The following is a 23,602-nucleotide window of genomic DNA, read 5'->3' as shown; positions in this document are numbered from 1 at the left end:
ACAGGTCTTGTGCATCCCGCATCGGACTTTTCAGCCACCAGAGGGCTTGTAGAAAATAAACTAAAAAAAAAAAAAAAAAAAGCCTTCCCACTATCCTCGCAAGCGAGGAAACTGCCAACAACAACAACAAGACAGAAATTACTTTGAGATGAAGACAAAAAAAACAAAACGCATAGACCATTTTGTATATATTGTTCAAAATGTGCATTTGTGTTTATTGTTTAAACCCTTTTGTTGTACAGTCTTTCACACAAGACCTCAAATTACCTTTATAAAGTGTCAAAACAGTTGTTTATTATAGTTTGCTGTGTGTTTTGAATAAATGTGTGTGGAAAATTATTTCCCGCTTTACTTTTTTCTTTCTTATTTTTGATTGTAAACCTTTATTACACTTATAAAACACAAAAAAGCATATATATTATGAAAGCACAGGTTGTCCTGAAAAAAAGAGACATCAAACTTGATTGTGGGATGCAGGGAGAGCTATTAACAGCAATAATAAAACATTTATGCCAGGTGAGTGAACTGGCCAAAAAATGCCCTTGGACCCCAGAGGGTTAATGACTGTGTAGCCGCCACATTTTACAAGAAGTTGTCTTTTCAGGCCTAATGTAGACACCTGCATGGATGCTCGATTCTATGATGACGAAACGTTAACTGTAGCCTTGCAAGGAGAGAACGGCAGGCGTATACTGGCTCAGCTTCCTCTTGCTTCTGCTCTCAGCTGTGACAGTGAATTCAACTGGGAGCCAAACATGAGGTGGGTACATTCTCTGTGTGCACATGGTTGTGTTTTATCTGGGATCACACTTATTGGTCAACAGATAACAGAAAATGAATAACAGTTAAAAAAAAAACAAAGTCTGTGTTTTCTGTGTGGAGGTTGCATGTTCTCCCCGGGTCTGCGTGGGTTTCCTCTGTGCACTCTGATTTCCTCCCACAATCAAAAACATGCCTATTTACGGTCTGCTCCTTTCTCTGCCCCTGACCAAGGCAGCGTCTACATCTAGAGTTGGTCCCCAGGCGCTGGACTGTGGCTGCCCAAGCTCCTAGTGGTTAGACTGTGTCTAACTCTAATTAGGATGGGTTAAATGATTTTTTTTTTTTTTATTTGTTTATTTAGCACAAAAATAAAACTCATACAGAAATAATGTAGAAACATAAAACAATAAAAGAGAGAGAAAAAGAGAAAAAAATACAGTACGAGTAATGTGCAGGGGAGTGGTGGAAGCCAAAAAGGCTTATCAAAAACAAACATAGCAACAGTATACAACAGTATTACACCATTTTATCCAGATTATAAACAAGTCATTATAAATACTCCTGCAGGATCTTTGCTTTTAGTCCACTTTTATATCTATATAAAGTGATGGATGGATTTACAAGATGTACCGTAACGTTCCAAGATTTAACACCATGATATCTGATGTGATCCTGATAACGAGTCACTCTGTGCAAAGGTAAATGCAAATGTACAGCCTGCTTGGTCGGATAATTATGAATTTGATGGTTATGCACAAATAATATTTGATGAAGGAAGGCCACTTAATATCATAGATAGCTCTGAAAACAAAAGTATAGGTCAGGAAAATATTTATATGGAAGATATTTAAAAGCAGCAATTTAAAAAACAGAGGTGCACTTGGGGCACAATGTTTTGAACAAGTAGCTATTCGAGCAAATTTTTTCTGTCAAAGAAATATTTTGTTTATATAAGTTGCAAAGGTACTTCCCCATACAATATTACAATAACTTAAATATGGATAAAATAAACTATAATATAATGTTAAAAGACATTTGTGATGTACTAAATGTCTTATTTTGCTTTTGATTCCTATTGACCTGGTTATTCTTTTTTACAAACCTGATCAATATGTTCTTTCCAAGACAGCTTCTCATCTATCCACACACCCAAAAACATGTAGATGAGACCCTTGATATTATTTCATTATCAATGCAAATTTTAATTAGACCATGATTACATTTTTTATTGCCAGCAAATAACATAAAATTAGACTTGTTTATATTCAGCGATAATCTGTTGGCTTTGAACCAAATTGAATAATTCAAAAGATCGTCATGCCTTGTGGGATAGAAGCGACTTCATCGTCAGAGCTTTGAGTAAAACTCACCTTAACCGTCATCCTATAAACTGGATGTTTTGTATGGTTTTCCATGTAATAAACACCGTATAAAATGGATTTTGTTTAACGGATTTTTGCTCACATCGGATAAAATGTCCCGTCTGATCGCAACGTATTTCCATTAAAAACCCCTCGCATGTAACCGCACAGAGAAGTCTGGACGGGCACAGTAACAGAGTTACGAAATTAAAGTTCAGCCCTCTAAAATTGTGGGACCGGAGTGATTTCTGAGATTAAAAGCCTGGGTGTTTACTTTTGCCAGAGTGTCGCCAACCCCCCCCCCCCCCCCAACATGTTCGCGTGTGTTTCGTGCAATATATATATATATATATATATATATATATATATATATATATATATATATATATATAGTTTCCTTTTGGTGAGTCATTCTCACATGTAAAATTGTTTGCCAATCAGAAATTATTTAGATGTGGCTCAAGGTCACCAAACATTGAAAATCTACCTGCAACAATCAGCATTGGTGCAATATTTGAAATTTCATATCTCTGCCACTGTTAGAGCTATTAGATCACTACTTTTCATTTGTGTACAATTTCCTTTGGTAATTTAGAAATTGATGGGTCGTGCCATTCTCCTACAAAAATAGCAAAGAAATGGTAAAACCTGGTTTGCCAGTTTTTTGCAGATCTGAAACCTGGAAGACTGGGAAGTTGTTGTGAAAGTGTAGGAACACGGACCCACAACAGGGGGCGCAAATTAACGGACAATGGAGGAAGTCAAATAACAACGCTTTACTGTTGTGAATAAGCACAACAAACACGGCAGATCACAATAGTAAGCAATGAAGTCAATTCACAAAAATGTGTCACGTGGGCAGGCTCGAAGATAAGAGACGTCCGTCCAAAGCAGAACCGGAACCACACGATTTCCTCCGCCACCGAACCCCGGGAATACTGGAGCCGCCAAGTCCCGAACTCCCAGGTGGCCACTGCCTCCACTTGTCGGATCTGGTACTGCTGGCGAGGAACAAAAAACAGTTAGATGTGGATGCGTTTGCACCCAGCAACACGTATGGTGGGAAAACCACCTCCACCTCTCATCAGAAACTGGTAAGTGCAGGAGTGTGAGTACTTATCAAAGAGGTAGGGAAAAAGTCCAACACAGTCTCCAGCTGTAAATACTCACTGTCCGCTATCAAACACACAAAGCAACAAAGTATTACTGTCGGGAAGACAACATAATCGGCTGAGCACTTTACCTCCTAGGTAGAGCGATATCTCGGCAACGAGGTGGAGATGTCGTCTTGCTGATATACTACTGAAGATCAGATGACTGGTGACAGCTGTCGTAGGTGATAAGTGACAGCTGTCACCCCGGCTGCTCCTGTGAGGCGGCAGCGCCCTCTTGTGCCTGGAGCCCGCACTCCAGGCAGGGTGTCCTCTGGTGGTGGTGGGCCAGCAGTACCTCCTCTTCAGCGGCCCACACAACAGGAGTGAAAGAAAACTATAGCACTGTATGGACACTCACCAGTTTTGGTCTCTCTAAACTCTAGAAACATTGATATATTCCATATGAAAGCATCACAGTAACATATTACATACCATTAACCAGCAGCTGATTTTCAGTATTCATATAAGTATTTTCATTGCACTAATTATACAGAAATGATAAAAACGGCCCTAACAGAGTGGTTTTTTCAACATTTATGGTTAATCTGTAAGCACTTGCAGAATGCAGACAGTTATCAACAAAGTACCAAAAAATATTAAACAAAGCCATGAAGGCAAAATAAAAAGTAAGTAAACACAGTATTGTAAATATAACATGTAAATAAATTGTCTAACTGACCAATATCATAGGCTGACTATGAAGCTGACATAAGCTGACTATGAAGCCCAGCTTCTGCACAAATTGGGTTTGGAGCCAAGTTTGGACCTGTATAGTCACTGCAGTAAACATCTAGCACCCAATCTGCTGCTATAATTTCTAAATTACCAAAATAAACTGTACACATCTGAAAAGTAGTGATCTAATATTTCTAAAAGTGGCAAAGATATGACATTCCTATTATTGCACCGATGTCGATTGTCGCGGTTACATTTTCAATGTTTGGTGACCTTGAACCACCTCTAAATAATTTCTGATTGGCAAACAATTTTACATGTGAGAATGACTCACCAAAAGGAAACTTTTTGGTGGGTGAGACTCGAATTTTTTTTAAAGTTGCCATTTTTTGGGACACCCTAATATATACTCAACAAAAATATAAACGCAACACTTTTGGTTTTGCTCCCATTTTGTATGAGATGAACTCAAAGATCTAAAACTTTTTCCACATACACAATATCACCATTTCCCTCAAATATTGTTCACAAACCAGTCTAAATCTGTGATAGTGAGCACTTCTCCTTTGCTGAGATAATCCATCCCACCTCACAGGTGTGCCATACCAAGATGTTGATTAGACACCATGATTAGTGCACAGGTGTGCCTTAGACTGCCCACAATAAAAGGCCACTCTGAAAGGTGCAGTTTTGTTTTATTGGGGGGGGGATACCAGTCAGTATCTGGTGTGACCACCATTTGCCTCATGCAGTGCAACACATCTCCTTCGCATCATCCGTGAAGAGAACACCTCTCCAACGTGCCAAACACCAGCGAATGTGAGCATTTGCCTACTCAAGTCGGTTACGATGACGAACTGGAGTCAGGTCGAGACCCCGATGAGGATGACGAGCATGCAGATGAGCTTCCCTGAGACGGTTTCTGACAGTTTGTGCAGAAATTCTTTGGTTATGCAAACTGATTGTTTCAGCAGCTGTCCGAGTGGCTGGTCTCAGACGATCTTGGAGGTGAACATGCTGGATGTGGAGGTCCTGGGCTGGTGTGGTTACACGTGGTCTGCAGTTGTGAGGCTGGTTGGATGTACTGCCAAATTCTCTGAAATACCTTTGGAGACGGCTTATGGTAGAGAAATGAACATTCAATACACGAGCAACAGCTCTGGTTGACATTCCTGCTGTCAGCATGCCAATTGCATGCTCCCTCAAATCTTGCGACATCTGTGGCATTGTGCTGTGTGATAAAACTGCACCTTTCAGAGTGGCCTTTTATTGTGGGCAGTCTAAGGCACACCTGTGCACTAATCATGGTGTCTAATCAGCATCTTGATATGGCACAGCTGTGAGGTGGGATGGATTATCTCAGCAAAGGAGAAGTGCTCACTATCACAGATTTAGACTGGTTTGTGAACAATATTTGAGGGAAATGGTGATATTGTGTATGTGGAAAGAGTTTTAGATCTTTGAGTTCATCTCATACAAAATGGGAGCAAAACCAAAAGTGTTGCGTTTATATTTTTGTTGAGTATATAAAATATATATATATATATATATATATACACACACACACACACACACACACACACCCACACACATAGTTGTATGCAAAAGTTTGGGCACCCCTGATAATTTTCATGATTTTCCTTTATAAATCATTGGTTGTCTGGATCAGAAATTTCAGTTAAATATGTTATATTGCAGACAAACACACTGATATTTGAGAAGTGAAGTGAAGTTTCTCGTATTTACAGAAAGTGTGCAGTAATTGTTTAAACAAAATGGGGCAGGTACATAAATTTGGGCACCCTTGTCATTTTATTGATTTGAATACATGTAGCATCATAAAGCATCTCCTTGTGCAAAATATGCTGTATAGTTGAAGGATGCACAGAGACACTATCTGCAGCAAGATCATGTTGTAGGTCTTTGGAGCAGGTCTGTGGGTTGACTATGACTGTTCTCACCATCCTTTGCTTCAGTTTATCTGAGATTTTTCTTGACCTGCTACTTCGGGCCTTAACTAGTACTGTGCCTGTGGTCTTCCAGTTCCTCACTATGTTCCTCACAGTAGAAACTGACAGCTGAAATCTCTGAGATAACTTTTTGTATCTTTCCCCTAAACCATGATGTTGAACAATCTTTGTTTTCAGGTCATTTGAGAGGTGTTTAGAGGCTCCTTTTTTGCCACTCATTAGAAGAGATGCAAAGAGGGGAAACATTTGCAAACGACCACCTTAAATACCCTTTCTCATGATTGGATTCACCTGTGTAAGGAGGTCAAGATTGCCAGTCATTGATATCCGATCGGTAGAACTCAACATCTTGGTCCCCTAACCAGCCCTCTGCTGCAGCAGTCAGCTCACATCATCCTCAAATCTCTGACCCCGAAGGTATTTTTCACCCTGGGAAAGAAGTGGAAGTCGCTAGGGGGGCTAGGTCTGGAGAATAGGGTGGGTGAAGAAGAGATTCATAGCTACACTCACACACAACATCCATGGCAACCTGGCTTGTGTGGATTGGTGTGTTGTCCTGGTTGTCCAGAATTACACAACAGATTTTTCCATTTCACTGGAGGGTGTGTCTCTTCCACACAGTGTTATGACTCAACAATTGAAGTGAGCAATATGATCCTACATTAAATAAGTAGCCAAGGTATTGATGTAGATCAGGTGTGATGCATTGTAATATCCAACTGGGAAAAATGTGCGAATCTCAAAAAAAAAATATATATATATAATATATATATATATATACACACGAGGTCTGTGAGAAAACTAGCCGACCTTTTTATTTTTTTCAAAAACTATATGGATTTGAATCATGTGCGCTTGCATCAGACAAGCTTGAACCTTCCTGAGCATGCGTGAGAAAATGTTAATGCCTGTTTGAGAAAAGTGTATAAAGTGTGTAGTGAGGGGTTTTACAGCTTTAAAACATCTATAATAATTGTAAAAAATAACGCTGTCTACTTTGCGGATTTCGCCTATTGCAGGCTATTTTTAGAACGTAAATCCCGTGATAAATGAGGGACCACTGTATATCTACATGAAAGGATTATCTTTGACCCATTGTGTGACTGTCATGCCCAATTGAGCTGTGTTTGCGCTTGTGATGGAGGGCTGTATGTGGGGTTAATCTACTGTCTCGTGTCGTTTCTCAGATCAGTTGTTGGTTTGGTTTTGTGGTATGTAGGAGATCACTTGACCGAGGGTCTATACGTTCAAATAATAATTAAAAAAATATTGTCATCACTCTTTACTCTTAGTCAGTCTCTTACAACGGTGTAGCCTAAATACGAGGTCTGTTAGAAAACTATCCGACCTTTTTATTTTTTTTAAAAACTATATGGATTTGAATCATGTACGCTTGCATCAGCCAAGCTTGAACCTTCGTGCACATGCGTGAGTTTTTTCCACGCCTGTCGGTTGCGTCATTCACCTGTGGGCAGGCTTTGAGTGAGCACTGGTCCACCCCCCTCGTCGGATTTTTATTGTCAGTGAAATGGCTGAGAGACTGCCGCTTTGCTCCATTAATTTTTTTTCAGAAACTGTTAGAGACAGCCAGTTGGAAACCATTCGAAAGATTCAGATGGATTTCGTTGCAGATTCTGTCGGCGTCACACGGATTAAGGAGTGTTAAAACCTTTTTAAAGATGGCCCACAGTGGCGGAGGGCGCGCTGCGCACCGAGCGGCCATCGACAGGCTGGAACGACCAGATCATTTCTAAACTGAATGCTGTGTTGATCCGGGACATCGTGTGACTACCACAGAAACGGCAAGAGAGCTGGACATAGCACTTTTGTGGCACATTCCACTGTTACAGGAGATTTTGTAATGAAAGACGTGCGGAGGATTTTGCGAGTCGGCACGGAGCCGCTCATTGCGCGCAACAAAAAAAAAAAAACACCTCCGTTTTGGAAACCATTCAGAAGATTCAGACGGCTTTTGATGGCTTTTCAGTCGAGTGAGTATCCAAGAAATTGTTTAACAGCTGGGCATGTTCCAACTTGTCCTGTGAGACTTCCAACACGGAGGTGTTGTTTGTCCCGCGCCATGAGCGGCTGCGTCCCAACGTGGTTGGGTGAAACCGTTTATTGTCAAACGACTATGTTTACTCTTTTTAAATCATAATGACAACAGAACGTGTATTGCCCCCTGTGGAAGCAAAAAGGACTTTAGACAGTCTGAGGGTGTTTGTGGAAAAATAAAAGTCAGGGAATTGACTGATTGTCTGTAATACAGGCTTTTGCTTCGAAGTCACACCCAGTGCAGCAAAATCTAAGAAAGAGTGTGCGTGTGTGACCCCTTTAACATCAGTGACAGCTTGGAGTCTGTTGTGATAGTTGTGGGTGAGGCTCTCTGATGGTAAAACTGCCACTGACTGTGTCTTGGACTGTATTAACATCAATTATGAAGAAATACTAACAGTATGGCACTCTATGGTAAATTTGCATGGAGTACACAGTTCTCAAAAACTGAGTGACTGTGCAAGAAGAAGAGTGAGGAAAGACACCCAGACAGCCCAGAAGAAGTTATGGGTTGTTTCACAGTCAACACACACAAGTATATGTCACTGTCACCAAAAAATCAAAGAGGTTACTTTGGTCATGTTATTCATCTATATCTAACTGCTGACTGGGATACTTAAATGCCCAGAGTTTCAGTCCTCTCAGATGTTTGCGTATACGAGGTCTGTTAGAAAAGTATTGGCCCTTTTTTATTTTTTTCAAAAACCTGATGGATTTGAATCACGTGTGCTTGCATGAGCCAACCTTGAACCTTCGTGCGCATGCGTGAACTTTTTCACGCCTGTCGATTGCATCATTTTCTGGTAAGCAGCCTTTGTGTGAGGACGTGCAGTGCACTCGGCGGATTTTCATTTCAAGGAAAAAGACGGAATGACTGGAGCAACGCCGCATCAAATTTTGCCAGAAACTGGGCGACAGCCAGGTGAAAACCATTCGGATGATTCAGACGGCTTTCGGTGACGATGCTATGGGCATCACACAGATTAAGGAGCGGTACAACCGGTTTAAAGACGTCCGCACAACAGTGGAGAGCGAGCCACGCTCCGGTCGGCCATCAACATGCTGAAATGACCATATCATTGCCAAAATGAACGCTGTGGTGATGCGGGACCGTCGTGTGACTGTCCGAGAAATTGTGGAAGAGGTGGACATCAGCACTTTTTCGGCACATTCCACTGTGACAGAAGATTTGGCCATGAAAAGAGTGACTGTGAAATTCATGCTGCTGTTGACGGCGCAGCAAAAGCGCCTCCGTGTTGAAGTCTCACAGAACATGCTGTGACATACCCACCTCTTCCACAATTTCTCGGATAGTCACATGACTGAAAAGTCACCGAAAGCTGTCTGAATCATCCGAATGGTTTCCACCTGGCTGTCGCCCAGTTTCTGGCAAAATTTGATGTGGCACTGCTCCAGTCGTTCCGTCTTTTTCCTTGAAATGAAAATCCGCCGAGCGCACTGCACGTCCTCACACAAAGGCTGCTTACCAGACAATGATGCCATCGACAGGCGTGAAAAAGTTCACGCATGCGCACGAAGGTTCAAGGTTTGCTCATGCATGCACACGTGATTCAAATCCATCAGGTTTTTGCAAAAAAGAAAAAGGTCCGATACTTTTCTAACAGGCCTCGTATGAGCTCACAGATATTATCTGCTATGCTTTCCGGACAGGACTTTTTTTTATTAAGATTATTGTTGTGTAAATTATACAGACTAAGATTAGGGCAGTCTACCCATATATACTATCTACTAAAAACAGTTGATGGTAAGTACTCAGAGTGTACACCTGCTATTGTTCTGCATTCTCAAATAGTGATGGATGATAAGCGTTTTTTGGAGAGGACAGTTTTTGACGACGGAGAGTTACACCCCAATATCAAAGATATTTGAGGGAATTAGATACACGTCCTTTTGTGGCATCACAGATGGTGATTATTTCTTTCTTCTTTGTCTTTCGGCTGTTCCCGTTAGGGGTCGCCACAGCAGATCAATCGTTTCCATCTCAAAAAAATTGTTATTCACATATCACTGATGCTTGAGTTTGAAATGCACTCTTTTTACTGGAGAGGACATTTTTGACAGAAAAGACATATTTGAATGCCTGTTTCAAGTTGTTTCCCCACTGGGCAGTGATCCTGGGAGTTAGATTGTTGTGCAGTTGGCTTTGATAAGGAAACTACTCAATTTATTGGTTACCTACTAAATAAATAATAGTTCTGGCAGACCATCAAAATTAGACATCATAGAAATGACACAGATACAGTGGGGTAAAAAAGTATTTAGTCAGTCCCTGATTGTGCAAGTTCTCCTACTTAGAAAGATGAGAGAGGTCTGTAATTTTCATCATAGGTTCACTTCCACTATGAGAGACGAAATGAGAAAAAAAATCCAGGAAATCACATTGTAGGAGTTTTAAAGAATTTATTTGTAAATTATGGTGTAAAATAAGTGTTTGCTCAATAACAATAACAAAAGTTCAGCTCAATCCTCTGTAACATACTCTTTGCTGGCAATGACAGAGGTCAAACGTTTGCTGTAAGTCTTCACCAGGTTTGCACACACTGTAGCTGGTATTTTGGCCCATTCCTCCATGCAGATCTCCTAGAGCAGTGATGTTTTGGGGCTGTCGCTGGGCAACATGACTTTCAACTCCCTCAACAAATTTTCTATGGGGTTGAGGTCTGGAGACTGGCTTGGCCACTCCAGGACCTTGAAATGCTTTTTACGGAGCCACTCCTTCGTTGCCTGAGTGGTGTGTTTGGGATCATTGTCATGCTGGAAGACCCAGCCATGTTGCATCTTCATTGTTCTCACTGATGGAAGGAGGTTTTGGCTTAAAATCTCATGATACATGGCCACGTTCATTCTTCCCTTAACACGGATCAGTCATCCCATCCCCTTTGCAGAAAAACAGCCCCAAAGCATGATGTTTCCACCCCCGTGCTTCACAGTAGATATGGTGTTCTTGGAATGCAACTCAGCATTCTTCTTCCTCCAAACACGACGAGTTGAGTTTTTACCAAAAAGTTCCATTTTGGTTTCATCGGACCACATGATATTCTCCCTATCCTCTTCTGGATCATCCATGTGCTCTTTGGCAAACTTCAGACGGGACTGGACACGTACTGGCTTAAGCACGGGGACACACCAGGCACTGCAGGATTTGAGTCCCTCTCTGCGTAGTGTGTAGCCTTTGTTACTTTGGTCCCAGTTCTCTGCAGGTCATTCATCAGGTCCCTCTGTATAGTTCTGGGATTTTTGCTCACCGTTCTCATGATCATTTTGACCCCATGGGATGACATCTTGCATGGAGCCCCAGATCGAGAGAGATTATCAATGGTCTTGTATGTCTTCCATTTTCTTACAATTGCTCCCACAGTTGATTTACGAGTACAACCCCTGGCAAAAATTATGGAATCACCGGCCCCGGAGGATGTTCATTCAGTTGTTAAATTTTGTAGAAAAAACGCAGATCACAGACATGACACAAAACTAAAGTCATTTCAAATGGCAACTTTCTGGCTTTAAGAAACACTATAAGAAATCAAGAAAAAAAATTGTCAGTCAGTAACGGTTACTTTTTTAGACTAAGCAGAGGGAAAAAAATATGGACTCACTCAATTCTGAGGAATAAATAATGGAATCACCCTGTAAATTTTCATCCCCAAAACTAACACCTACATCAAATCAGATCTGCTCATTAGTCTGCATCTAAAAAGGAGTGATCACATCTTGGAGAGCTGTTGCACCAAGTGGACTGACATGAATCATGCCTCCAACACGAGAGATGTCAGTTGAAACAAAGGAGAGGATTATCAAACTCTTAAAAGAGGGTAAATCATCACGCAATGTTGCAAAAGATGTTGGTTGTTCACAGTCAGCTGTGTCTAAACTCTGGACCAAATACAAACAACATGGGAAGGTTGTTAAAGGCAAACATACTGGTAGACCAAGGAAAACATCAAAGCATCAAGACAGAAAACTTAAAGCAATATGTCTCAAAAATCGAAAATGCACAACAAAACAAATGAGGAACGAATGGGAGGAAACTGGAGTCAACGTCTGTGACCGAACTGTAAGAAACCGCCTAAAGAAAATGGGATTTACATACAGAAAAGCTAAACGAAAGCCATCATTAACACCTAAACAGAAAAAAACAAGGTTACAATGGGCTAAGGAAAAGCAATCGTGGACTGTGGATGATTGGATGAAAGTCATATTCAGTGATGAATCTCGAATCTGCATTTGGCAAGGTGATGATGCTGGAACTTTTGTTTGCTGCCGTTCCAATGAGATTTATAAAGATGACTGCCTGAAGAGAACATGTAAATTTCCACAGTCATTGATGATATGGGGCTGCATGTCAAGTAAAGGCACTGGGGAGATGGCTGTTATTACATCATCAATAAATGCACAAGTTTACGTTGATATTTTGGACACTTTTCTTATCCCATCAATTGAAAGGATGTTTGGGGATGATGAAATCATTTTTCAAGATGATAATGCATCTTGCCATAGAGCAAAAACTGTGAAAACATTCCTTGCAAAAAAGACACATAGGGTCAATGTCATGGCCTGCAAATAGTCCGGATCTTAATCCAATTGAAAATCTTTGGTAGAAGTTGAAGAAAATGGTCCATGACAAGGCTCCAACCTGCAAAGCTGATCTGGCAACAGCAATCAGAGAAAGTTGGAGCCAGATTGATGAAGAGTACTGTTTGTCACTCATTAAGTCCATGCTTCAGAGACTGCAAGCTGTTATAAAAGCCAGAGGTGGTGCAGCAAAATACTAGTGATGTGTTGGAGCGTTCTTTTGTTTTTCATGATTCCATAATTTTTTCCTCAGAATTGAGTGATTCCATATTTTTTTCCCTCTGCTTGGTCTAAAAAAGTAACCGTTACTGACTGCCACAATTATTTTTCCTGATTTCTTATAGTGTTTCTTAAAGCCAGAAAGTTGCCATTTTGTGTTTTGTGTCATGTGTCTGCTTTTTTTCTACAAAATTAAACAACTGAATGAACATCCTCCGAGGCTGGTGATTCCATAATTTTTGCCAGGGGTTGTATTTGTATTCACACCAACCTGCTTGACTATTGCAGATTCACTCTTCCCAGCCTGGTGTACATCTACAATTTTCTTCCTGGTGTCCTTCGACAGCTCTTTGGTCTTGGCCATAGTTGAGTTTGGATTCTGACTGTTTGAAGCTGTGGATAGGTGTCTTTTATACAGATACGAGTTCCAACAGATGCCATTAATACAGGTAACAGGCGGAGGACAGAAGAGCTTCTTAAAGAAGAAGAGTACAGGTCTATGAGAGACAGAAATCTTGCTTGTTTGTAGGTGACCAAATACTTATTTTCCATCATAATTTACAAATAAATTCTTTAAAAATCCTACAGTGTGATTTCCTGGATTTTTTTTTTCTTTCTTATTTTGTCTGTCACAGTTGAAGTGTACCTATGTTGAAAATTACAGACCTCTGTCATCTTTCTAAGTAGGAGAACTTGCACAATCAGGGCTGACTAAATACTTTTTTACCCCTGTATTTTGGTAAAAACTGGTAGTATCAGAGATCTGCTGGTAACCAAATAGGGATATCAAACCAAATGGCCATTGCTGCAGATAGACCAGTAGTAGTTATCTGTGTATGGCAAACTAAACTTTGTTGGTCATTTCCACCTTGTCATTATACCAAACTTTATCTTTAAAATCCACTTATGTACCCTGATTGTAAAACAGCCCTTATAGACTTATGTGGCTGTGATTGGAATAATTTTGCACAGTGCGTGTTTTGCATTTTGTATCATCAGTTATACAGCTTCATGATGAAGTGGTATAGAGGAGGATTTTCTTAAAAAGAAGACCTGAAAGTTTAGCTTCAAATTGCCAGAAGGTACATCTGAGATGCAAGCCGAGATTTGATCTGTTTGAAAAAATATCTTTCTCCACTCTACTCCACTATGAAGCTAAGAGTGGTGATGCAAAATTTCTCCAATCACAGCCACGTAAGCCTATGCCCACAATGGCCCATTTCTGACCTTCATTATGGACATAAATGCTCACATTATTCAAACCTCAAAATATCTACAATATTCTTGTAATACTATTTTTGTGTGTGACAAAAGAAAATGCTGCTAAACAGCATTCTTTATTAGTTTACAGGCTCTTTGTCATTGCCAGGCAGCATTTTGGAGTGTAAATGCATGATTTGGGGGGTTTGACTTCAGGGGGTATGTGCCGGGGGGGGGGGGGTGTTAGACTAGATTATTTGGTCAATGATTTGCACTGTCTTTTTCATTATAACTGTCCCCATATTTTTAAGGGTGTAATACACCACAATGTTTAATTATGCACAACAGTACCACCCCATACCTTCATGAGGCAAAAGAGGTCACTTGATTTCAGCAGGAAATGCGAGGTGTTTCAAGTATAGCGAACCTCCAGGTAGCGACATCTTACCATTGCTACACAGCATTTTGAAGTGAAAAATGCATGATTTGAGGGGTTTTAACTTCAAGGGGTATGTACAAGGGGTTAGACTAGATCATTTGGTCAATGATTTGCATTTTCTTATTCATAATAAAACTCTCCGTTTTTTTAAGGGGGTATTTCAAAATGTTGGTGGTAACACCCACCCCTAGTACTAAAGACTTCAGATAAAACAAGAGAGGTGTGTGGTGCTCAAGAGTTGCTTTATGATGACAATTCAGCTCTAACGACAATAAACATAAAAGTCATACAAGTGCCCTGGTTTTTCCCCAATGCTCCTAATCGACAGGCGTTATATCAAGCAGATCACCGGGTCAGCTCTTTAAAACAAATAATGATTGCAAGACACATTGCTAAACACTGAGGTGTTCAGCAGAGCTAAAAGAGTGTGTATTGATGCCACAGTGAGCTACTGTTGATTGAGATGGACTGGACACCTGACAAGAATGCCGGACAGTAGTTTGCTAAAGATGGACTTTATGCTGGACTGACCCGTACTTTGTAAGGGAAAACACAGGTTTGTTTCCCAATAACTAGCCAGACTTAACGGGTCGGTAAATGCCCAAAATGTCCTCAAAGATTCCAGTGAAGGGATGAGTATTGTGACTGTGGAGATGTTAACGTTTAAAAAAGACGTTTTTAAACATTTTCATAGTCAATAACCAGTAAGTTGAATTCTGTCATATGCATGAACCAGCACCCCTTGTTGTGGAGTAGGGTACAAGGGGGAGAAAGAAAGGTGAACGTAAAAAGCACGACGTGATGTGATTCTGCTGCTCCTTATGAATCCCCTGGACTACATGGACCCACTTTTCATGATATAGTCAGTTGCCCAGTTCTGGATCACTTTTTTGAAAGTCCCGCTATACGGAGCCATAATGCAACTGAATATCCTTTATTGGGTATTGTTGTACCCAATAAAGGGTACTGTTTGACCGTTGGGGTTTTTACGTAATTATTGTATGGCCTTGCCTTACAATATAAAGCGCCTTGGGGCAACTGTTTGTTGTGATTTGGCACTATATAAATAAAATTGATTGATTGATTGATTGTATTGGGTATTTGGATGTTATCTAGCTGAAGAAGTCAGGATGGGGTAGCCCTTCTACTTAAAGTGTGAAGCCACATTATGTGTGGTGCAAATATTTGCCGGAAATGGATCACTTTGCCCGCTTCTGGATCACGACACTCTGTGTCACTTTGGGGGCATTCCTGGCATCTGGCTGGAGCCCTTCTAATGCAGAATGATACACACTGTGCCCGAGAATGTGTTTTGAACACAAAATGATATAAATTATACTTATTAAATGAGAATTTACTTAGTTTCGAAAGGCACTGTTATACGTTTTTACGAGCAAAAAATGAAGTGTTTACTCAAATTGGGTGGTATTCCTTAATAAATGAAGATAAAATAAAATCTGCGGTAATAAACATTCTTGGATTTTGACATGTCCCCCTAAGCTTTTAACTCAATGAAGTGGGTCAGGATAGCACAAGATGCCCCAACTTGCTATGATTTCGCACCTTATATTGTTAGAGATGGAGAGTAAAGGAGGGTTTTAAATGTGTGGAGGTGAGATTTCTCCAGAATTAAAAAGTAAAAGCCCCCACATTCATGCCCATTTGTGATGTTGACATGACCCCCAAAGTACACATGGCTCACAAGTACAGACACGAGGCTGCTGCTTCAGTGATCCACAACTGGCAAGTTTTCATGTCAGAGATAAATGCATGCAGCAATTAAACAGCAAGACATAACACACTGACATTTTCTACCCAAGTAAGTATTTTCCCACTCTAGAACCAATGACACTGAATGGCTAACTCACCTTTACTACTTAATAGAGATCATCACTTTCACACTTGCAGGAATGAGTGAGTCAGAAAACGCGCGCACACCACCGAGACTGGATGTTTTGATTACTCTGCTGATCACAAAGATGGCTGGATCCGGTCGAGCTTGTTGTCGTTTGTAGACAAAACATCAGTCTTTCCGTTAACACTAAGTATTAGCTTATTCGCTCTGATTATGAAAAACGGCGGCTTAAATACTACAACAGTGATCCAGAACTAGGCAAGTGACTGTATTTCGATTTATGAATCAGCAATGGAATGTCACAGTCTCATAACCATCCCAAAGACGTATCGTTATCTTTGGCTGCTTTCAGTGATGCCGGTATTTGGTTAGACTCTTTCTCTCCGATTGTTCTGTCTGAGTTATTCTCATTAGTTACTTCATCCAAACCATCAACATGTTTATTAGACCCCATTCCTACCAGGCTGCTCAAGGAAGCCCTACCATTATTTAATGCTTCGATCTTAAATATGATCAATCTATCTTTGTTAGTTGGCTATGTACCACAGGCTTTTAAGGTGGCAGTAATTAAACCATTACTTAAAAAGCCATCACTTGACCCAGCTATCTTAGCTAATTATAGGCCAATCTCCAACCTTCCTTTTCTCTCAAAAATTCTTGAAAGGGTAGTTGTAAAACAGCTAACTGATCATCTGCAGAGGAATGGTCTATTTGAAGAGTTTCAGTCAGGTTTTAGAATTCATCATAGTACAGAAACAGCATTAGTGAAGGTTACAAATGATCTTCTTATGGCCTCGGACAGTGGACTCATCTCTGTGCTTGTTCTGTTAGATCTCAGTGCTGCTTTTGATACTGTTGACCATAAAATTTTATTACAGAGATTAGAGCATGCCATAGGTATTAAAGGCACTGCGCTGCGGTGGTTTGAATCATATTTGTCTAATAGATTACAATTTGTTCATGTAAATGGGGAATCTTCTTCACAGACTAAAGTTAATTATGGAGTTCCACAAGGTTCTGTGCTAGGACCAATTTTATTCACTTTATACATGCTTCCCTTAGGCAGTATTATTAGACGGTATTGCTTAAATTTTCATTGTTACGCAGATGATACCCAGCTTTATCTATCCATGAAGCCAGAGGACACACACCAATTAGCTAAACTGCAGGATTGTCTTACAGACATAAAGACATGGATGACCTCTAATTTCCTGCTTTTAAACTCAGATAAAACTGAAGTTATTGTACTTGGCCCCACAAATCTTAGAAACATGGTGTCTAACCAGATCCTTACTCTGGATGGCATTACCCTGACCTCTAGTAATACTGTGAGAAATCTTGGAGTCATTTTTGATCAGGATATGTCATTCAAAGTGCATATTAAACAAATATGTAGGACTGCTTTTTTGCATTTACGCAATATCTCTAAAATCAGAAAGGTCTTGTCTCAGAGTGATGCTGAAAAACTAATTCATGCATTTATTTCCTCTAGGCTGGACTATTGTAATTCATTATTATCAGGTTGTCCTAAAAGTTCCCTAAAAAGCCTTCAGTTAATTCAAAATGCTGCAGCTAGAGTACTGACGGGGACTAGAAGGAGAGAGCATATCTCACCCATATTGGCCTCTCTTCATTGGCTTCCTGTTAATTCTAGAATAGAATTTAAAATTCTTCTTCTTACTTATAAGGTTTTGAATAATCAGGTCCCATCTTATCTTAGGGACCTCGTAGTACCATATTACCCCAATAGAGCGCTTCGCTCTCAGACTGCAGGCTTACTTGTAGTTCCTAGGGTTTGTAAGAGTAGAATGGGAGGCAGAGCCTTCAGCTTTCAGGCTCCTCTCCTGTGGAACCAGCTCCCAATTCAGATCAGGGAGACAGACACCCTCTCTACTTTTAAGATTAGGCTTAAAACTTTCCTTTTTGCTAAAGCTTATAGTTAGGGCTGGATCAGGTGACCCTGAACCATCCCTTAGTTATGCTGCTATAGACGTAGACTGCTGGGGGGTTCCCATGATGCACTGTTTCTTTTTCTTTTTGCTCTGTATGCACCACTCTGCATTTAATCATTAGTGATCGATCTCTGCTCCCCTCCACAGCATGTCTTTTTCCTGGTTCTCTCCCTCAGCCCCAACCAGTCCCAGCAGAAGACTGCCCCTCCCTGAGCCTGGTTCTGCTGGAGGTTTCTTCCTGTTAAAAGGGAGTTTTTCCTTCCCACTGTAGCCAAGTGCTTGCTCACAGGGGGTCGTTTTGACCGTTGGGGTTTTACATAATTATTGTATGGCCTTGCCTTACAATATAAAGCGCCTTGGGGCAACTGTTTGTTGTGATTTGGCGCTATATAAAAAAATTGATTGATTGATTGATTCAGCCACATCCTGAAACTATGATATTTCAGCATTTCAGTTCATCTCTTTTAAAGATGATCTTTGACTCTCAGCCAATCCTAGACCCGAGAAATCACATGGGTCTGTGTCTCTCTGTCTGCCAGAGGTGACAGCCAAGTTCTATAGCATCTGTTTGTGGGGGCTCCTCATTGAAACACATGCTCAAACAATCAGAAGAATTGTCCTGTCAACCTGAAAGCATTTTTTTTCCCATTTTTATTTAGTTTTGCAGACAAGAAAAATAATTGTCATGGAAAAATGCATGGAGGGACTATTTTGTCCCAGAGCAGCTAGTGTTTTGACAAGTATTTTGCATATTTATATAATGAGACCACAAACCACCTCCAACTACAATAAAAACACCAGTTTTCTTTTGTGGTAGAAACATTGTTCCGATCTCCCCACCCCCAGCTGCCACCATGGTTGATGTTGTCAGAAACTTTCAAGATAGTCAACAGTACTCTCTACTGCAGGTTTTGCTTAACATTCTTGCCAACATAATAGACATATGGAACTGTGCGGGCAGAAGTGGTTACACTGTTTGAAACACATGGCTAGATTTATGTATGTAAATGGAGCATAAATGAGGCTTTAGACAACCAGAAAGGTGCACTCCTTTCATGGGTATTTGGTGGCATCTAGTATTGTGGATGCCTATGTAGAAGTCCACTTTGCAAAAAAAAAAAAAAAAAAGAAGTTAGTCCTACGTGTCCTTTACTGAATCATTTCTTAATTTAAGGACATATGATTGTCACAGTACTAAACATTAAAGTAGATGTACATGGGAATTAAGACATGTACATCTTACCCCTAGAAATGTAACTTCACATACTGTATTTGTTACTGTATTTGACAGGTTGGACCAGCAGAGTGACACCATCCCTTGCCAAGGTTTGGTGTTGGCTAACCAATGGCGGGACCTGGAGAACATGAAGGCTCAGCATGTAGCTGTCAACGGCATCCGTAAAGTGGCCTGTGTGGTACGACATTTATTTCTGTTTATTTTTTGTGCGCTATAATTTTCTGATTAATGACCCCGGTCACACAGTGATTGCTGAACGAAGGAAAAAGGTCACAAATTGTCGCGGAAAAAGTGGATCAATGAGCCGGCACTTCTCCCATCACCGAAAAGCATACGAGTCCAGAGCGCGTAAAAGAATGAAACAAAACCAAAACTAACAAAAGAAAAACGAAGCGAACAGCGACCTTGATGCTTTAAACAAAATCAAAACGAAACATTTGTGATGATGTAACTTGACAGCAGGTGTCAGAGCGAGCGCCAGCCTGTGATCAAGTCTGCAGCCAGCCTGTGCGCTCCACAGCACCTGCAGCTGCGAGAACCGGTGTCCCGTCGAGATGAGGTGTGTTGCGCTACTGCGCATGCGTGCGCATGCACACATCGCTGTACCCCGGAATTGAAGACGTCACCCGTGCCTCTGCAACTGCGCATGCGCATTTTGTTTTTTTTGTTTTTTCTGAGTCAGTTTTTTTTTTTTTTTATTAATTGTATTCAGTGTATTTGTAGCCTAGTAAGTAAAACATTTTGTATGTATGTATATGTATATTTTGCCTGTCGAAATAATCTAACTCCAGGTTAAAAATACTTATCATTTCATAGTGAGTAGATTTTATACATTACTACGTTCAGATGAACAATTTATACATTTACTTACCCATCAAAACAAGCGAACTTTGTCAAGCAATTTTTTCAGTGCATGCATGTGCAGTTACGTGAGGCACCTCATCTCGACGACGCACCTCATCTCGACAGAACACCCGTTGTCTTGACAACAGGTTTGTCTTCACAGCTGCAATGTGCGTAAATAGTTTCTGTATGAAAAACGTTGCTTTTCCTCCTACACACATGGACGAGTCACGTTCAGCTCGACAGATCTTTAGTTATTGATCCGCTCAGATATTGTCAACATTCGTGCAAGATGTGGGACTTGGAAGGTTGGACAAAGTTGGATGACAATTAAACAGTACAGGAACTACGCAAATGATGAGGAACCGTCAAGACAGAAAGCAAAACGGAATATGAACGAATTCAGGTTGCCTTTGGGATGCGTTCACATTTTTCTAAAGTTTGAAAATTCTGACGAAGCACCTGCTGCTATAACGAAGCTGGACGAAGGTTAAACGATGTCTCCGAAAGTCAACGTATGTCCAGACTTCTTGTTTCGTTTTGGCTTCGGTGTCCTTCGTTACTGCCACGTGACCGGGGCTTAAGTCCTGACACTGTGTGTGAAAGTAACTGTACTGCAGTGTCAGTGTATGTGTATCAGCGATCACTAAGGGGGCTTAATGACTTTTCAATGTTCTCACATTTCTGTCAGAAAAACAAATGACATTTGCCATGCAGGTTTCAACATTGTTTTTTCTCCTTCCTGCTAGCTGAGTGCAAATCTGAGGCACATACGTGTCTTTGAGATGGATGTTGAAGATGAGGATGAAGAAGGAGCTGAATCACAGAATTCCAGTGCCGACCACGATGGCCTGGAAGTTGCCACGGGCAGTCAGGAAAAGGGAGAGAACGAAGAGGCTGATGCTGAACAGCATGAAAGAAGTCCAAAAACTGAGGAGCATCTCGAATCAGAAGCCCTGGAACTCTCTTAAAACTCTGCAAAGCAACCACAGTAATGACGTGACATAAATCCAGCTTTTTGGGGGGGTCCCAACATATAAATGCCTGGGGACTTCTATTTTTTTATTGTTATTATTATTATTTGATAGAATTGTGTAAAAAGTGTTTGAATAAAAATAAAGATAGTGTACTCACTTTTCGTTGAGGTGTCTCTTCAAAGGGTAACTTTTTATGGTAATGATCACAGAGCAGCACCTAGAAAAATGGCATTTTTCACCAGTTCCTTGACACTTTGTGCCATTTCACTCCTTAATATGTAACTATGTAATATCATTAAACTACCTGTAAACCCAAACCCCTAAAGTACCACAAACATCTGAAATGCCAGTTTGTATTAGGGGACAAAAGGACTCAGGTTGAATGATCGAGCTTCCAGTTAGTTCAGTGTCCAATCTTACCAGGACCAAACCATCATAAATGTCATGTTATACGGTTCAATTCAACATTTGAAAGGATTCATGTGTCTCATTTCCTTCCTGCCATTTGCTATCAAATGTTTCTCATCATCAAAACTGCAACTGTGTTGTATTCTAAGATTTTTATTGTTATTTCTGATATTAATCATTTTAAATCTTATTTCAGTTACTTAAAGAATCTTCAGTCAGAAATAATGACTTCAAGTTTGGTTGTAAAGAAGTTTAACAATGACGACGTGCTTTTTGTTCTACAGTGTATAACTGTGCACATGCAAATAGGTGTTGGTTACGTGCTCGTTCCCGTTACGGTGCGTGTTGACGTATGGCACCGCTGCCTGTTGGTTTTTCAACTCGTTGCCAACTAATGGACAAATGAGACTTTGTCGAGATTTGAGGCATTAGAAATTGAATCAGTACTCGAAAGTTCGTTCATTGCACTCATGGCTGCCATCTGCTGGAGACGTAGGTGTAGCGCAGCGAAATAGCTCCGTCACATTTGGATCGTTTTAAATGTGACGTGCACCTTCGAGCCACTTCACTTGTCTCAGCGTATTATTTGAGCTTTTTGCCTCCCTTTGCAACTGTTATTAAGGTTCATGCTGGTGTGACAGACGCTTGGTATTTTTAAAGGAATTTATAAAATAAAAACTAGTTTTGTATTCTGTATAATACATTTTAAAATAAATCCATATTCTGTAGTTACACTTATTAGTGTTTGATAAAACAAAAATGTTTCGGAAAAGTGAGCTGTTGGAAATTGGATATGTAATTTACAGCAAACAATGCTATAGGTTTCCAAATACAAAGGAATACGTAACAACAGTGCTGATTTTTTTTTTTTTTAAATTGGCGATTCAGTCAAAATATAGTGTTTTTAAAAATTGTCTTTTTGTTTTTGTTAGCGTTAACAATCCGCAGCACAGTTACGTCATCGGTCACGTTTGGGGACGGGGTGTTGAACGATTGAACCAAGTTTCAGACGGCACATTTGCTTCATATCAACCGAGTTCGAGACGAGCTCAGAAGCGTCGTTTCTGCCCGTCACCGCGAATAACCGAAGATGACTCCGTCGAGCTTCTTGAGTTCGCTAGTAACTAAGGTGTCCTCATTTAACACCTAGAAAAGAGTGGAGTAAAGAAAAATTAAAGGGCCTGCCGGCACACAGCCGCCTGGAAAGAGCACGAAGCGGCGCATATTTTGGCCAAGCCGAGGAGGAGCCACCATGGAGGATATCAACTCAAATATCAACGCGGACTTGGAGGTGCGGAAGCTCCAGGACTTGGTGAAGAAACTCGAACAGCAAAACGAGCAGCTTCGGAGCAGGTCTGCCTTGCTGTCGTCGTCTGGGGCCATGTCAGGGACTCCCAGACCCCTGAGCGCCGGTTACGACCCGTCGTCCGTGTCGGCGGGGATCGCAGCCGGTCTGGCCGGCTTCACTGGGGTGGGGTTCGGCGGACTGGTGGAGAACAACCGCTGTCTGAGCCCCAGACTGTCGTACGACGGCATCAGCTTCCGGAGGGCGTACGACGGCGAGGGGGCATCGGCCGCCACCAACTCACTTTATTCAGACACAACCGGGGGCTTCATAGACGAAAGCAAAACCTCCATCCTAGACGAAGTGGACGTCCTCGATCTGGAAGACATGGATTGTCTGAACGAAGACGAGGACAGCTGGTGAGTGACAGTCCGCACACGCACGCCGGTTTGTGTCACAGCTGTTCCACACGGTCTCTACCACCGCACATAACTTGGCGTAATTCTTCTCAGGACCTTTTCCTCAAAAGTCAGCTCTTTCTTATGACTGCTGAAGGAGTCAAACTGATGAATGTGTAATCTGACAGGACCATTTAGACTTGCTCTTCTGTACACGCT

General features: G+C 41.0%; 2 protein-coding genes across 3 annotated transcripts in view; both read left to right on the top strand.

Moving 5' to 3' along the window:
* anapc4 (anaphase promoting complex subunit 4) overlaps window positions 1-21,355 on the top strand; it is a 49,863-nt gene extending 28,508 nt beyond the window's left edge. For both annotated transcript variants that reach the window (XM_034180536.1, XM_034180535.1), the window contains exons 26-28: window positions 605-760; window positions 19,527-19,650; window positions 21,065-21,355. In XM_034180536.1, coding sequence (XP_034036427.1) covers window positions 605-760; window positions 19,527-19,650; window positions 21,065-21,286 — 502 coding nt within the window. In that variant the 3' untranslated portion in view covers window positions 21,287-21,355. The remainder of the gene's footprint in view (window positions 1-604; window positions 761-19,526; window positions 19,651-21,064) is intronic.
* Window positions 21,356-22,758: 1,403 nt separating this feature from the next.
* slain2 (SLAIN motif family, member 2) overlaps window positions 22,759-23,602 on the top strand; it is a 66,203-nt gene continuing 65,359 nt past the window's right edge. The window contains 1 exon segment of the mRNA XM_034180534.1: window positions 22,759-23,404. Within this exon segment, the coding sequence (XP_034036425.1) occupies window positions 22,953-23,404 (452 nt within the window). The 5' untranslated portion in view covers window positions 22,759-22,952.

The sequence above is a fragment of the Thalassophryne amazonica genome, chromosome 10 (genome assembly GCF_902500255.1).
Source record: "Thalassophryne amazonica chromosome 10, fThaAma1.1, whole genome shotgun sequence".
NCBI classification, from domain to species: Eukaryota; Metazoa; Chordata; class Actinopteri; order Batrachoidiformes; family Batrachoididae; genus Thalassophryne; species Thalassophryne amazonica.
This window is presented reverse-complemented; position numbering and strand designations above follow the sequence as displayed.